The 14,656-nt window shown below is 43.6% G+C and overlaps 1 protein-coding gene across 1 annotated transcript; it reads left to right on the top strand.

Annotated features, from left to right (window-relative positions):
* Nucleotides 1–5,362: 5,362 nt before the first annotated feature.
* Nucleotides 5,363–5,710, top strand: LOC103364769 (proline-rich protein 15-like protein A). Its single transcript, XM_008292019.1, has one exon. The coding sequence runs from the start codon at nt 5,363–5,365 to the stop codon at nt 5,708–5,710; it is 348 nt and encodes a 115-aa protein (XP_008290241.1).
* Nucleotides 5,711–14,656: the final 8,946 nt, after the last annotated feature.

Genomic DNA, 14,656 nt, shown 5'->3' with positions numbered 1-14,656 from the left:
TCAGTGGGCGTGGCCGACCGCAGCACCTGTAACTCTGCACCTGAGAGGAGGCAGCCAGAGGAGCCAGTGTGGTCGGGCAGCACAGGAGGAAGCAGAGAGATGGAGGATGAATAAATGACCAGCCAGGAGACGCCTCTGAACCCTTCAGCCAGGTGGACGACGCCTACGTTTTACCCTTTTTATTGTTCTGATCCGTACAAACTCACCTCAAAGTCCCACTTATTCTGGCTCCAGTGCAGCTGTGGCTGAAGGAAACATGGATGACGGACTTTCACCTGCCAACAAACGAGGATTAAAATCTGTCAGGTGAGACCTGCGTTTGGTTTTCCTGCCTCTCTGCTGAGACAGCTCGTTACCAGCCGGTCACATGTGAGGCCTGCTTCACGTCTGAGAGGAAGAAGTGCGACGAGGTCAACGGGACGCTCTGTGAGGGAAAAAGGCTTCAGGAGGTCTGGAGTGAGAGGGCTGGAAACTGAACCTGAACTCAACACCGCTGGAAGGAAACAACATCTGGCTCCACATCTGCTTCCAACAGGTGAGTCAGTACATTTACTGAAGGTGTAATCTGACAGCTGGAGTTACTTCTTATATTAGGATCAAGTTTAAAACACTCTTATGCATCGTCGTCGCTGGTTGTCGTGTTTCTGATCCTCTGAGTGTCAGCAGCTTCCCAGAAACACACATGATCCCGTCTACCTTCTCACAGGTGTTCACTGTTTCACAAACCGAAGCACAGGTCAGAAAAAGGATTTGTGCATCACTGCTTATTTCTTTTTCTCATCTACACTGAAGCAGTTTCAGTGAACCGCATCGAACTGGTGAAGCTCAGATGATCGACCAGTTTCACTGCAGATGACAATAAAGATTCTCTTCTATGATTACATCATATAATAATAGAACAGAATAATAGTAATAATACAAATAACATATCAATACCAGCGGCATTTTTACTGCTGAACAGACGCCTTTAGTTTCAACACTTTCAGTAAATTTAGCTGATTATTTTATTATTAAATGCATTTTTATATAATTTTAATTCAGCACTTTTACTCATCATGGAGTACTTTAACGCTGAGATATTTAACCCCTGTTGCTCCGCCTCGTAAATCTACATAAATCACATCTAAAGCTGCCAGAGACGTTCATCAGGTCAGATTAACGGCGACACTTCTCACTCAGAGGAATATAAACCTCCGGCTGCAACATGAAGGAGTGTTTCAGCTTTAATTTAAGGTTTTCTGCTGATTAAATGCTTCAGAATCAGTCTCTGGATAAATCTGCAGCTCCTGATTTGAGAACTTGTTGATTTTTGGACTTTCAGGAGGAAAAAAAAAAGCTCGAGCTCCAGCTGATTAAAGCACAGATTTGTTGTTGCTGCCATCCCACAGTTCAACATTAATAACTGCAGGCAGCTGATTTTCCATTAGATAGACTTTTAACTTTATTTTATTTATCCAAAAATGTTCTCCTGAGGTCCCAATAACTTCTCACTCTGCCTCCACCAACTCTCCAAATCCAACTTAACCTGATGTTCATTGATTTCTGTCACTTTCCTTCACACATGTAGAACATCTCTCCCAGTCAGAGTCTCATCACAGCTTCTGTCACAAGCTGCAGCAGCTTTAATCCTCCATATGTCCAACACGTCCACGTCTACCTTCCTGTTTGATCTTTTCTCTCTCATACATGAATGCTAACGTCCCAGTTGGTAGCTCCGGGACTCCACCCAGAGAAGGCTATCTGCAGTGCTTTGTCATAGTTACACAACCTGTTTGATCAAGAAAAACCCACCAAATTCCTTCCAGATGTAGTTTTCTTTTCTAAAATACTTTAGTTATACTGTTGTGTTCAGTTCTGTGATCGACGAGAAGTTTTTCCTGTTTTACTTAAAAGTTTGTGAACTCTGAAGCTGTTCATCGTTGTTTTACTTCCATCTGCACACAGTCTGATGGCTTCACGTGATTTGAATGATTTATTAGTCAAATGTGACTGAATGGATAAATATTTTACATGTCACGACTACACGGTTTAGACTTCATCTGTGATGTTAAACTAAAGGTTAAGAGAACAGGGCTCATTCATTCCAACTACGGGACGTGAACAGAAAAAACAAAAAAATGCATTCTGGTATCACGGCTTTGTGTATGAAGGTGTTTCTGTGATAGCGGCGGGTCAGTCTGACTCACTGGACGTGACTAAAGGTACAAATACGACTTTATAACTGTTTTTGTTCTTCTACTGTCTTTGGGTTCATGTCTTCAAATTCCTCATCACGATGGGAAACAACGACCTCCAAGCTAGAAAGCTAAACGCTGAAGAGTTTGGTCATAGATTTGGATCAATAAGGCGATAAGGCTGCCCTGCTTGGTTCTTTATGGTTCTCATGATCCAAAGCACCAGAAAAGGCAGAAGCGAAGACTGCAGACTGGAAAATATGGACAGAAATACTGCCGGGTTTTATATAAATCAGCGTTACAAATGTTTTATTGGGTTCAGCAGGTTTAATGAGACCAAGTTCACAATCTTATCTTAGCATAGTAGCACGCTAACGTTAGCCAATGAGCTTAAAGTACAGGTAGGGATCATAGGATGGATATTCGATCGGATATTTTGTCATAAAATCACCAAACTGTGTCAGTGCACTGTGTGGGAGCCATGAATGTCCGTATTAGACTTTGTACCGCTCTATCTGATCTTATCGACGCTTATTGAGATGTTTAACTGAATTACTTTGACCTGTTGGTGCCAGAAAAGGTCAAACTCATCCCTGGTTACATCATCTCTGAAGCCCGAAAGTCTGAAGCCATTAAATCAGATCGACCAGAACTAAACGCAGACCGACACACGGCGAGGAATCCACAAACGTATTAGAAAACAAATTTACTCGGCAATTTGGATTGTCTCCTGTTCAACAAAATGGCAGCTCGGCGCATTGAAAAGGCTTTCAGACGGCGGATCGGAAGTCGATACTGGCAGCGGCTTGGAGGCTGTATAGAGCCGACATCAAAAGACACGACATGAGCTCGGTAACAATCGGCCGGCCGAGCGTATCGCTGCATGAACAGAGTGAGAGTGTCTGAGCCAGAGAGAAGAAAAGAAACAATAAAACAATGTGCTTCAGTTTCTGTTTGCTCAGCTGCTGTAAAAAAAAAAAAAAAAAAAAGCCGGCCTGGAGGCCAGAAGGCAGTCAGGAGGCGACCTGAGGCGGCTGCATGCCATCCTGATCCCTCTGAAGCCCGATAATGAACCAAAGAGTTGGTATCTGAAAGAGGTGATGAACTTCCTCCATTTCTATGTTTTTTATTACTTCTTTCTGTATATTTTAACTTGATCAGTATTTTAACTTTAACTCTAAACAGCACTTCTGTGTAGTTTGAGCCCTTTAGTTGCCTTTAAAGTAATAATCTGATGAAGATCAACACTAATCTCATGTCTGTATGCAAAACCAGAGGTCAATTAGCGCCGCTTTGCATAAACGCTAAATGCCAAAGGAAGCAGTGAGCAGGACACGACTCTGAGCTAAATGTCAGCGTAGGGTTAGTGTCAGGCCTCCAGAGAAGACATGCTGATGTTTAACAGGTTCAACGTCCACCGTCTTAGTTCAGCGTGTTAATGTCTAGTAATTAGCACACATCGTAAGGTTTAGCTGAGTTGGTCATCGTAGATATCTGTGAGGAACATTTTTACTGCTCGAAGCTTCTCGTCTACAGCTCAGGGGACAAAATAGTGATTCTCATCTAGTCGTCCTGTCTCACATTAGTTCTCAGGAGAAAAATATGAGCAGCGTATCAGAAAAAACTAAATTAAAACAAGGCTGGAAAGAGACTTTTCTGTGGGACATTACATAGAACTTTATTGGTTATAATAAATAGATGCTACATAGATCCATCCATCATGTCTACACCTTAATCCTCACCAGGGTCATGGGGGGCGGAGTCTATCCCAGCTGACTCAGGGTGAAGGCAGGTTCACCTGGACAGGTAACCAGTCTATCACAGGGCTACACTTAGAGACAGACAACCAAGCACACTCACATTCACACCTACGGACAATTTAGAATCACCAATTAACCTCAGCATGTTTGTGGACTGTGGGAGGAAGCCGGAGAACCCGGAGAGAACCCACGCTGCACGGGGAGAACATGGAGACTCCACGCAGGAAGATCCCGGGTGTCCTCACCGGGACGCCAACCGGCGACCTTCTAGCTGTGAGGCCACGGTGCTAACCACTGAACCACCTGCAGCTCATGCTAACAGATGTTGGCTAAAAGATAAACGTGTTGTTTTACACATAAAATAATGCAGCAGGTATGAAGTTATGACAACTTCTAATGAAATTAAGTTCAATCAACAAACTACAACGAGTTAGCAGAATAATTAGCTTTTGCCTTTAACTTATATTTCTTAACGTTAAAGTCAGAGCTGTCGGATTCACGGTGTGAAATAAAAAGGCTGAGAGCCACTTAGAGGACGTTAACCCAACATCAGTCTGTCTGAGTTCTGACAACTTATAACACCAACAAACTGCACTGAGTTCAGTGAATCAGCTTTTCTACGACACTCAGAAGTCTTTTTAATAACAACTGTCTAAAGCTGTCCGGGTTCGTTAATACAGAACAGACGACTTGAAATTATATCCACTTATTAAGCCAATTTATTTAAGTTACCTCAACTTCAGCTGAGTTTGAATTCAACATGATTTTAAGTTGATGCAACTTCATCATGTCACCTCCTCAGAATAATGTTTACAGCTTAACTTTTAAATCAGTAAATCAGATGTTTAATCTTAGAAAAACGCATTTAATGAAGTGGAGGGAATAGGTGACATGAATTACTTCTTATTCTTCCTACAAAAGTCTGGTAGCAGCACAGTCGAGTCCGTGGTTTGGTTCTGGAGCGACGTGTTCGTCGATGGTCCTGTAATCACAAACACAGGGTTCAGACGTTCATGTATGTTTGGTCGTCTCTCCGTCAGCTCGTGTCTCAGATTATCGGCTTTTCTCTGAGACATCGACACGCTGAATAAACAGCCAGAGAAGATCAGCTCTGTGAAATGTCACCCGACACACAGGCCGTGGATATTCAATAGCCTGACTTCCTATATGTTGGTCTTCTTGGCCACTGAGCGCGCCCAGTAACCCGAGTACGTGTGCATCCAGCAGCATATGGAGGCGGCTGAATTACACTGAAATATTAACAGTGTCATGGGCAGATGGACTGCTGCTTAGAAACAGACACACAAACACCCGTGCAGTAAAAGCTCAGGTATTTATTCTAGTTGATTCTTAACACCCAGCCTCCTCTGTTTAAAACCTTTTCCTGTTTCTTTGTCCCCTCTTCAGCCGTCCATCCACCCATCCGTCATGGCGGACTCGTCTCAGGGCTGGTGGAAGCTCACCTTCCTGAGGAGGAAAAAGTCCCAGCCCAAGGTTCTGTACGAGATCCCGGCCGAGTTCGTTTCCAACTCATCCTCTGGCCAACATGCTCCAGCCCCAGGAGCCGCGGAGGACCCCATGCACGACCCGCAGCTGGACGCCCGGCTGGAGAGGATCGTGGACAAGACGACGGCCGGCAAAGGGCGCCACGTCAAGGTGTCCCACTCTGGGAGGTTCAAGGAGAAGAAGAAGGTGCGAGCCACGCTGGCCGAGAACCCAGACATGTTTCCTGGAAGTGACCCGGCCGGAAACGAGAACCAGAGGGCTGGGAAGTGACGGGCCGCACCAGTACGTTGATGTATGAAGATGTAGCTTCATAACAGACAATCACAGAAGGACTCATGAAAGGATTCAGAGATCTCCATGTGTGTCTCTGATGAGGCCATTCTGTGGTCTCCTGCACACCAGAACGGGACAAAATCATCTAATCATGTGGTTCTTCTACATTTGCCAAAAGTTATTGGGTTGAAAGGACCAGGTTCTGATCATAGACTCACGGACCAGGTTCTGATCATAGACTCATGGACCAGGTTCTGATCATAGACTCACGGACCAGGTTCTGATCATAGACTCATGGTGAGGTGTGGTCATCAAATAACGAAACTGGTTTAGTCAAAGCGGCCTCAGTGGGATTATTTCTCGGCCACACCTCGGGAGGCTTTCTGTGTCATTTGGGTGTTTCTGGGCAGACGAAAGCCGAAGCAGCTTCACTGGCCGGCTTACGTGGACCTGCTGGGTTTAGGGGTTCTGTGTCATCTTCGTCCAGACCTGGAGTCATAATCTGGTCAAGACAAAGCAGAAGAAAGTAAAACTCTGAGTCAGCGTGTGGGGAAAACGTGCACCATGTGTAGCTGTAGTGATGCTTTTAGGTTCTGACTTCACTGCGAGAGTCAGCTGAAGATTAGAGGAGGATCTTTGGTCGGAGCTGCTGGTGATGATGGACGACAGTGTTTCTGAGTCTACATCCTGTCCTGGACACCAGTGGACCACCGCATAACTCTGAATGTGACTGCACAGCAACGTCCAGAAATCTACTGTAGAGAAAAGACGGATCCACCGTACCTATTAAAATAAAGTACATTTAGTTCCTGCACACCTTTAACCAATCAGACTGTGGTGCTTTTGGTCCATGTGCAATAGCAAGTCAGTGTAAATGATGGTGTTTGTGATCTATTATCGTGTTGTGTGCCATTTACGATGCCTTAAATCACTACTGGACAAACTGAAGCACAAAGAAACTGTTAAATCACCAATAACTGGATGTTTCTGGATGTTTTTTACTTGAGATGTCAGAACACCCAGATCACACTATTTTGCAGGTACCGTTCACATGCCGAGGTTTTTAGAGTCAGATTTCTCCTGCCTCGTCGATATATTACAGATAAGTTACTGCAAGGCCCGGTCCGGTCCGGTCACACCAGCAGTTCAAACAGCAGCAGGTCTTGGTGACACCAGATGGTTTCTGGTTGGTTTTAGTAGATTTGTCAAAGTTTTTCATATTGAATGGAGCTTTGGTGAATCTTGAACTGTGATTTTGCACCAATAGGAAACCATCCTGCCCTCCCTGACCTCTGATTGGACGATGATTGTTACGTTAAAGGCTTTTCTAGTGCTTCAGTAAAACTGTTTGATTTGAAATACAGTAAAATCCTAAAAGTAAACAGCCCAGAATGGAACAAAGCAGCAGTTCACAGTCACCACAACAAACTCTACAACCAACTATTTCCAACCAGTTGCTCAGATGAACATCTCAATGGCGCCACCTGCTGTGAGCAAACCTAGACTGCACCTGAAGCATTTGGTCCAACACATGGTGGGCTGATGTAGACTGAGAGCTGCTACTCTGCATTGTAATCGAGTACATTTGATAAATATGAGCAGGTCCGGTTTGGGTCCAGATCGGATTGGATGCTGTTCCAAAGCAGCACCAGAATCAGGACGTGTGCTGTGATTCATCAGTGGGCTGATTTATTCATATATGACCCTCACCACGCTTTTGAATTCAGTTTGATGGAAGCGTCCAGCTAGACAGAGGGCTTCAAACGGGTTCTTCTTCTTCACGTGTAGCAGAAGCTCATGCACGTCCATCCTGGATCAGGGCCTTAGATGGTCTGGTAGCAAAGCCTGTCAACTCGAGCACGTCTGAAACTCCAGAACTTCAGAACTCTACTGTTTTGTGATAATTCAGCTCAAAATTTGTTTCGAAAAGTCCAGCACTGACAGAAAAGCACCTCATTGTCTGGTCTAGATGTCATGGGCGTTTGTTATTTTTGCTAAATTAACCTTTAATGATGTTTATCTTGCAGCAAACCTGCAGTAAAGTTGTGTCTGATGTGGGAAAAATGTGCACAAACAGCAGGAGACAGGAGCATTTAACGGGCCCAGAGCAGGTTCTTTGATTAAAATCATGCATCTGTTGGTCTTAAAGTCACTCCTTGTTTCCCTTTAACATTTTAAAACCTTCAGTCTGGGTTGAACATCATCATTTATTCACTTCAGGACGCTGACATGTTATGTGGAATATAAACTGCTTAACATTTTCTATTCAAAGCGATTTCCAGGTCTAAGGACACTTTATGTTGCCTTTTATGTCCATTTATTTCATTGTTCTAATTCCTTGGCTGAGCCTGGACTACGACCACATCGAAGCAGGAAGCCTGAACACATCATCACCAGTAAACCCAGCAGATGCTTCACCCAGAAACAGATTCCTACTCAAACACTCCTCCTCTTTCATTTCTTGAATCAACAACATATATTCTACATGTTTTCTTTTTCCTGTGATGTTTTAAGTTTGAGCTGTTGAAAAGATGAGGGACGCTCTGAGGAAACCAGCTTGTTTTAGACAAATACAGAGTTTATAATCAGCCTCAACTCATAAGACAACGTCTCAGATTTTCTCTTTAAAACTGCTCCCACTGTTGCTCTAATCACATTTTCTTGGTCTGTCTATGGGACACAATTTGGATTATGTAATCTTTTTGTACTATAAATAAAATATATGACTGATTTTAACACCAAATGATTGTTCTTGTGCTTTAATTTGAGAGTAAATGCTGACATTAGAATGAAATCGTGGTATTGTTTGGTGAAATGGTTCCCTCTAGTGGTCATAGACGGAACTACACTTTTCATATTAGTGGATAAATACTAATATACAGGAGGTATGGATGGTTTATTCTGAGGTTAAATTCATTATTTAAACATAGTATTCTAGTGTTAACTGTTGAATTATACTACAAAACAACTTTACTCAGAAATCTGGACATAAAAAAATGTCCCTTTTAATGACACAAAAATACAATCAGGTCTAAAGATGATCAATAATTAAAATGCCATGACTGATAAAATGCATCTAAATGTACGGCTATGCTTCATTTAAATATTTTTTTATGTTTTTAAATAATTATCCTATTCTTAAAATGTGTGTTTTCTTTGATGTCTTCACGTTAAACACTTTAGCAGCTGTGTATCATTTATGTACGTTGGTTTGTTTTATTGTGGTAATTAGTTAATTAGTTTCCAGAGAGACCAAACTGACGTCAAACATTCACAACAGAACATCACTAGGGTTATTATTTGTAGTGAATAAACTACCGATTTTTAAATTGTGATCCTTTAACCTGCTAGTTAATAGAAAAAGGACCACATCGATGTACGACATTATTCAGTTACTGTTCTGTTGTCGTCCAGACCTGAAGTCAGAATATACGAGTTTGGTCAAAGCAAAGCAGAAGAAAGTAAAACTCAAACAACTTCCTGAGTTTTTTATAGAAGGTCTGGTATTTATTTTTCAAAAACAACCAAACTTAACTCTGAAGCACAAACTACAACCAGAGATATACTTGATTTATCTGATAGAACACTAAAGGGTTGTTCAGCTTTTCCTTGTTACTCGTTCATATCATTTCATTCACCTGCTTCAGTAAGTTGCATCCACAAGCCATCAGGAGCATCACCACACAGAGGCATGAGCTTAGACAGCTGTAGCAGCACTGAGGGCCAACACAGTGACCATCTTCTCCTCTGGATCTTTAATCTTGGCCTCCAGCTCTTTCATCTTATCTACTGCTGCCTTCAGCTCCTCCTCCTGAGCTTTGAAGGTCTAACAGGCGACCGCCAGCAGGGGCTTCAGCTGAAGGTGCTGAGATAAGATGTAATTATCTGTAAAGGGGGAAATGCAGAGTTTCACCTTGTGGTGAAGTTTCCAGCAGCCCCAGAAGCAGAAGTCATTTCCTCACTGGATGCATCACACATGAACACACTGAGGATCCGATAGAAGGTCCTCATGACACAAACATGCTGACCGTCAGTCCACCATCTCCTCACACTGGATCCTTATCAGAGTTCCTCTAAGCTGAGCCGTCAGCACGGTCCTGATCTTTGAAGCCACTCATCACGGTGTGTTCACTGATTAGCTTTAAAGCCTTCATGTTGTCTCTCCTCTGACCTCCGACCATCTGACCATCATGTTTAATCAGTCTGAGGTGTCCAGAGGTCGGAGGTCTCTTGTGTGACTAAAATCAAGACTTTAAGTTCCTGTTTAAGACGTAGTTTTATCAGCAAACCTCTCCTGAGGTTACTTGAGTTTAACTTAGTTTGAACCATCCAAACATTTTCACCTTCTCAGACACTGGACTGATGTAAGTGTTTCTACATCTGCCTTCATAAATCTGATGATTTTAAGACTCGACTGCAGCACTTTGTGTATTTACTCCGTAAACAAAGAGTTTTATTATGATCGTTTTTTCTTTTCAGATCCGGTGTGTGGCCGATGCGATGCTCCGTATCATCCAGGCCAACAGAACTTCTGAAGCTGGAGACAGTTTTGAAGGAAGAATCTTTCTTCTGTTTCTTGGTTCCTGCAGCAGCCGCCTCCTGTTTGAAGAGCCGAGCCGGCAGCAGCATGGAGGACGTCTGAGGAGCCCCACCGCTGTCCGTCTCATCCAGGGGGGCTTTGTTGTCTCCAGCCAGCCTGCATGCTGAAGCCCACCTGTAGGAGAAACTGCACCCATGCCTGCAAAGCTAAAGTTACACCTTCAGCCCTCCTGGGGGCTTCACTGACAGAGGTGGATGTAATTGGACATCATCTCAATAAGCACATATCTGTGTGTTTACCAGCCACTGACATCGATGAATGAACCCCTCACAGTGCCGGCTTGGAGCACCAGTTCAAAGTGGCCTCAGCTCCTTTCTTCCCCCCTTTTGGCTTCCTGAAGTTGGAGGACTTCTCCAGCTGGTTATCACACAGAGCTGCTTTGAAGTTGACTCACGCTGCTCCTCCAGGACGGAGGAGAAAATCCCTGATGGGCTGGAGGAGGCACAGAGACGCTGAGATGGAAAGAATGTGGCATGAAAGCAAAGTTCCCTCAGGAAAGAAAAGGATTTTCTGGAATTCTTAATGTGTGCTTCACTTTAGTGAGGGTGTGTTGGCCTCTGCAGCAGATCGATGCCGCCTGCAGGTCCAGGTCCAGGTCCAGGTCCAGGTCGATTCCATCCTTCTTATGACTCGTCCTGCTCCGGCACAAACATGCGGTGGTTGAAGAGCTGCTGCAGCTTCTTGTTGGTAAAGTTGATCCACAGACGTTCAGAGCTGCTGAACTGGAGACAGATAAGGTCGCTAACTAAAGCCCAGAACCAGATCTCACCTCGAAGATCTCAAATCCAGCGATGGCCAGCACTCCTACGAAGCACCGCCGCTGTCCCATCGATGCAGCTCACCGTCCTCCTCAACGTGCCGTCACACCTGGAGTAGATAAAGAGAATGATTTCAAACTCTGCAGGGAATTCAACTTCCTGGTTCACATCACACAGCAACAAACAGAACAGACGAACAAATCAGGAATGAGATGATGTCCATAAAATAATGTCCGTAGTAGGTTCTTCCTCACACCGGTCCTGGTTCTGACCTGATATTAAGGTAGTTTATCTTGTTCTGGTTTATTTTACTGTGTTTTAACATATTATATTAAATTAAGTGACAGCAGGATGAATGTGATCGATGGAAACAACCTGAGCTCAGACACCAGAACAACAGAAGAGGCTTTGAGAGAAAAGTCTGAGGAGGTAGAAGGAGCAGAAGTAGGTCACATGGACATGATGAAGACAGTGAGGTGGTCTTCCTCTGTCCTCTCTGGAACACACCCGCCTACTCCTCTCTGCCTTTCTGTTTGAACTCCATGTTTCCAGAGAGCATCACGCCTCCAGACAGCATCTCCTCCTCAGGACTGAAGCTCAGGACATCAAAGGCTTCCTGTGGACAGAACATCAGCAGCAAAGTGAGACAGAAAGTGGCCACAGCACCTTCCATTCACATCAGCATCATGTCAGGCCCACAATCTGGCTTTTATTCCAGATTTAAAATTAATCTGTTGGACTGAAAGTGATTTCTACTGTTGCAGGATTTGAACAGAAACTATCATGTAGACCAGCACATGGACCCTGAATCCCGTTTACCACCATATGATCACATGTTAGAACACTTTTCCTCATCTGTTAATATTATACGTTTTGTTAACTTAGAAGCTTTGAGCAGCAGCTTGTCTCACTTTTACCAGTTTTAACTGTTACATACACGTCTGCTGAACATATAAATGTAGAATGCTGCTTTCTCTTTTTCTTTTTTAATGAAACACCTGCAGCACCACACAGCAGCAGGATTCATACCATCTCCAGACTGAAAGAGAAGTGTGTGTAAAAATCTCAAGTTTGTAATTGCAGCCTCCATTCACTGTAATTCAGATCAATGACAGATTTATTCATCTCATCTACAAGTTCAGGCTTCTTTCCAGACAGGAGTTGGTAGAAAACGTGATTCTCTCTCAGCAGCCTGCTGGGAAATCACCCTCGATTTCTCCAGCAGCTCCACAGACACACAGTTTATAGTCCGTTTATCGTAATTATGTTCATTTCACAGTTAATGATTTTTCCCAGAACTTCATTTCATAGAAAACTGCACATAAAAAGCGAGTTGTGTTTATTTCACCACGTCCCCGAACGCTGGTGAAGCCACATCCAGAGTCACACAAGAATAAATCCACTCACGGGTCTCGATGTCGGCGCAAACATTTCACGTGATATCTAATAATCGCTTACGTTGATCAGATATATTCGCATGTGTGTCCCTGCAACGTGTGAGGAGTTGTTGTTCCTGGTAGCGTTGCCAAATGCCTCGAATGATCTGGTCCTCCAGGGAAGAAGAAGAAGAAGAAGAAGAAGAAGAAGAAGACAAGATAAATGTGCACCACTGACAACAACAAGAGAACAAATGAAATCACGCTGAAGCATACAGACACATGTTTAAGTCCTGGACAACCTTCTTCATGTTCTCAGTCCTGCCAGCACCAGATTCTCCACCACAAACAACGAGGAGCTGGAACAGTGTGATGTGTAGACGACGTGGTGGATTATGTGTGACATGTAGGGAACAGAAACTCGTGACCAGCATGGATTGGTTCACAACAGGACATGAAAAGGGCAGCAGAGGAGAGGCTGAAGATGATAACTGCTGCTGATGGTTTCCTTTGAGCTGCTGATTTTCTCTCTCAGCACAAACAGCTGTCAGCTCTCTCCTGATGCCTCCTGGTGTCCTCAAAGTATTTCTACTCTCCAAACAAATCATCACACTGATCACACACCTCTGGCAGCTACCCTCTATCCACATATAACTATGACAACTTTCCACTCGGTGGTTTTAGTTTGCCTCCTGACTTCCTGCTCTCTCCCGTCCTCATGTCCTCATCAGCGATGGAGAGGAGGCCAGGAGGAGGTTTGTTGTGTTTCTTGGTACCAGTCTGGTTCATCTACATGTCAGCACATCATAGAATTAATCTATTGCATGTGTTAAAAGAAAAAAAAACTACAATATCTGTTATTTTGAGCGAGACAAATGCTGAAAATTAAAGCAAAGGAAACCCTGCATTGGATCCTGTTTCCCCAAAATCAGCTGACTGTCAGAGACTCGGCACACACAACAATTTACTGACAAAATTACACTCAACACAAATATACAAGAGATGGTAGGGAGCTGGGACGAGGGCGACACCAGGAGGCAGGGCAGGGAATTAAACCAGACTAGAAAGGTCTGACCCGCGACAGACTTCTACCGTCACATCCGGTAGCACCTCTCCTGTTGCCTAGCAAATTTATGTCTATATATTTATAAATATCCATCTATTCATATTTTGCCAAATTTCACTAAAATTGATGTCGAAATTGGGATTTTGTTTATGTGTATTTATTTTTTTAATACTTGAAGAGCTTAACTGGATTAAACTGTCTATAAAAGCTCACACAGCTTGTTTGAATTTGTTAACGTTCACACTAACATGAACTTAAAATATAAAATCACCAACGTCTCAGTAAAACAAAACTCAAACACTGAAGCTGTAAAAGTGGAAAGTTTTAACTCACATCAATAACGTCACGTAACTTAATCGATTTTTTGGTTTTTTTTAAAACTAGAATATGCCTCCATGCTTTTACATCGTGGTCTTGTGCAGTGTTTAACCTCAACTACTGTAGATCCTGAACTGAAGCAGCTGCTGCGTCTGTTTCCACATGAGGCACTAATACACACCGACTGGTGCTAATCAGTTCATGGTTTGACTCATAAAGCCACATTTTTCAGTTTTCTTAATCATGGTTCCTATTGTTTGAAATAACAAGTTTTCCCGATAGATCTTGAGGGCATCTGGTCTCTCGTGTTATTCTTTATCATCTTCTTCCTTTGTTGACGTAGTTTCTTCTTCCTCCGTGTTTTCTTGTCCCCTGATGTTTTATTTTTGTTGCCACCCAGTCGGACCCCCACCTGCCCCGCATAAAGAATGACTTCATCTTTATCTCTACGTCTGTCCCACAGGTTTGACTCAGTTTGTCTCCACGATTGGAGTCGTCTCGTCGTGAGCACGCTCAGATGGTCTCATAAGGCTCCAGCAGCCCCTGAGATCACCACAAACACACACACACACACACACACACACACACACACACACACACGTGATCACACCAACAGCTGCACGCGATCGTTTTGGAGGGACCGACTAATTTGTGTGTGTCTGGCATCAGCGCAGCCACCTGTGGAGTGTTGACACAGTTAAACATACAGATACATGCTCACAGGTGGGAAGCAGACAGATGTAGAGGAGAAGGAGAGGAAAGTTCTGGAGAGACTTCAAGAGGAGAGACGGGCTGAAGCTAATTGTTGTGTCGATTGGACTTTAT

Source organism: Stegastes partitus, unplaced genomic scaffold, assembly GCF_000690725.1.
Source record: "Stegastes partitus isolate 25-593 unplaced genomic scaffold, Stegastes_partitus-1.0.2 Scaffold779, whole genome shotgun sequence".
Taxonomy (NCBI): Eukaryota; Metazoa; Chordata; class Actinopteri; family Pomacentridae; genus Stegastes; species Stegastes partitus.
This window is presented reverse-complemented; position numbering and strand designations above follow the sequence as displayed.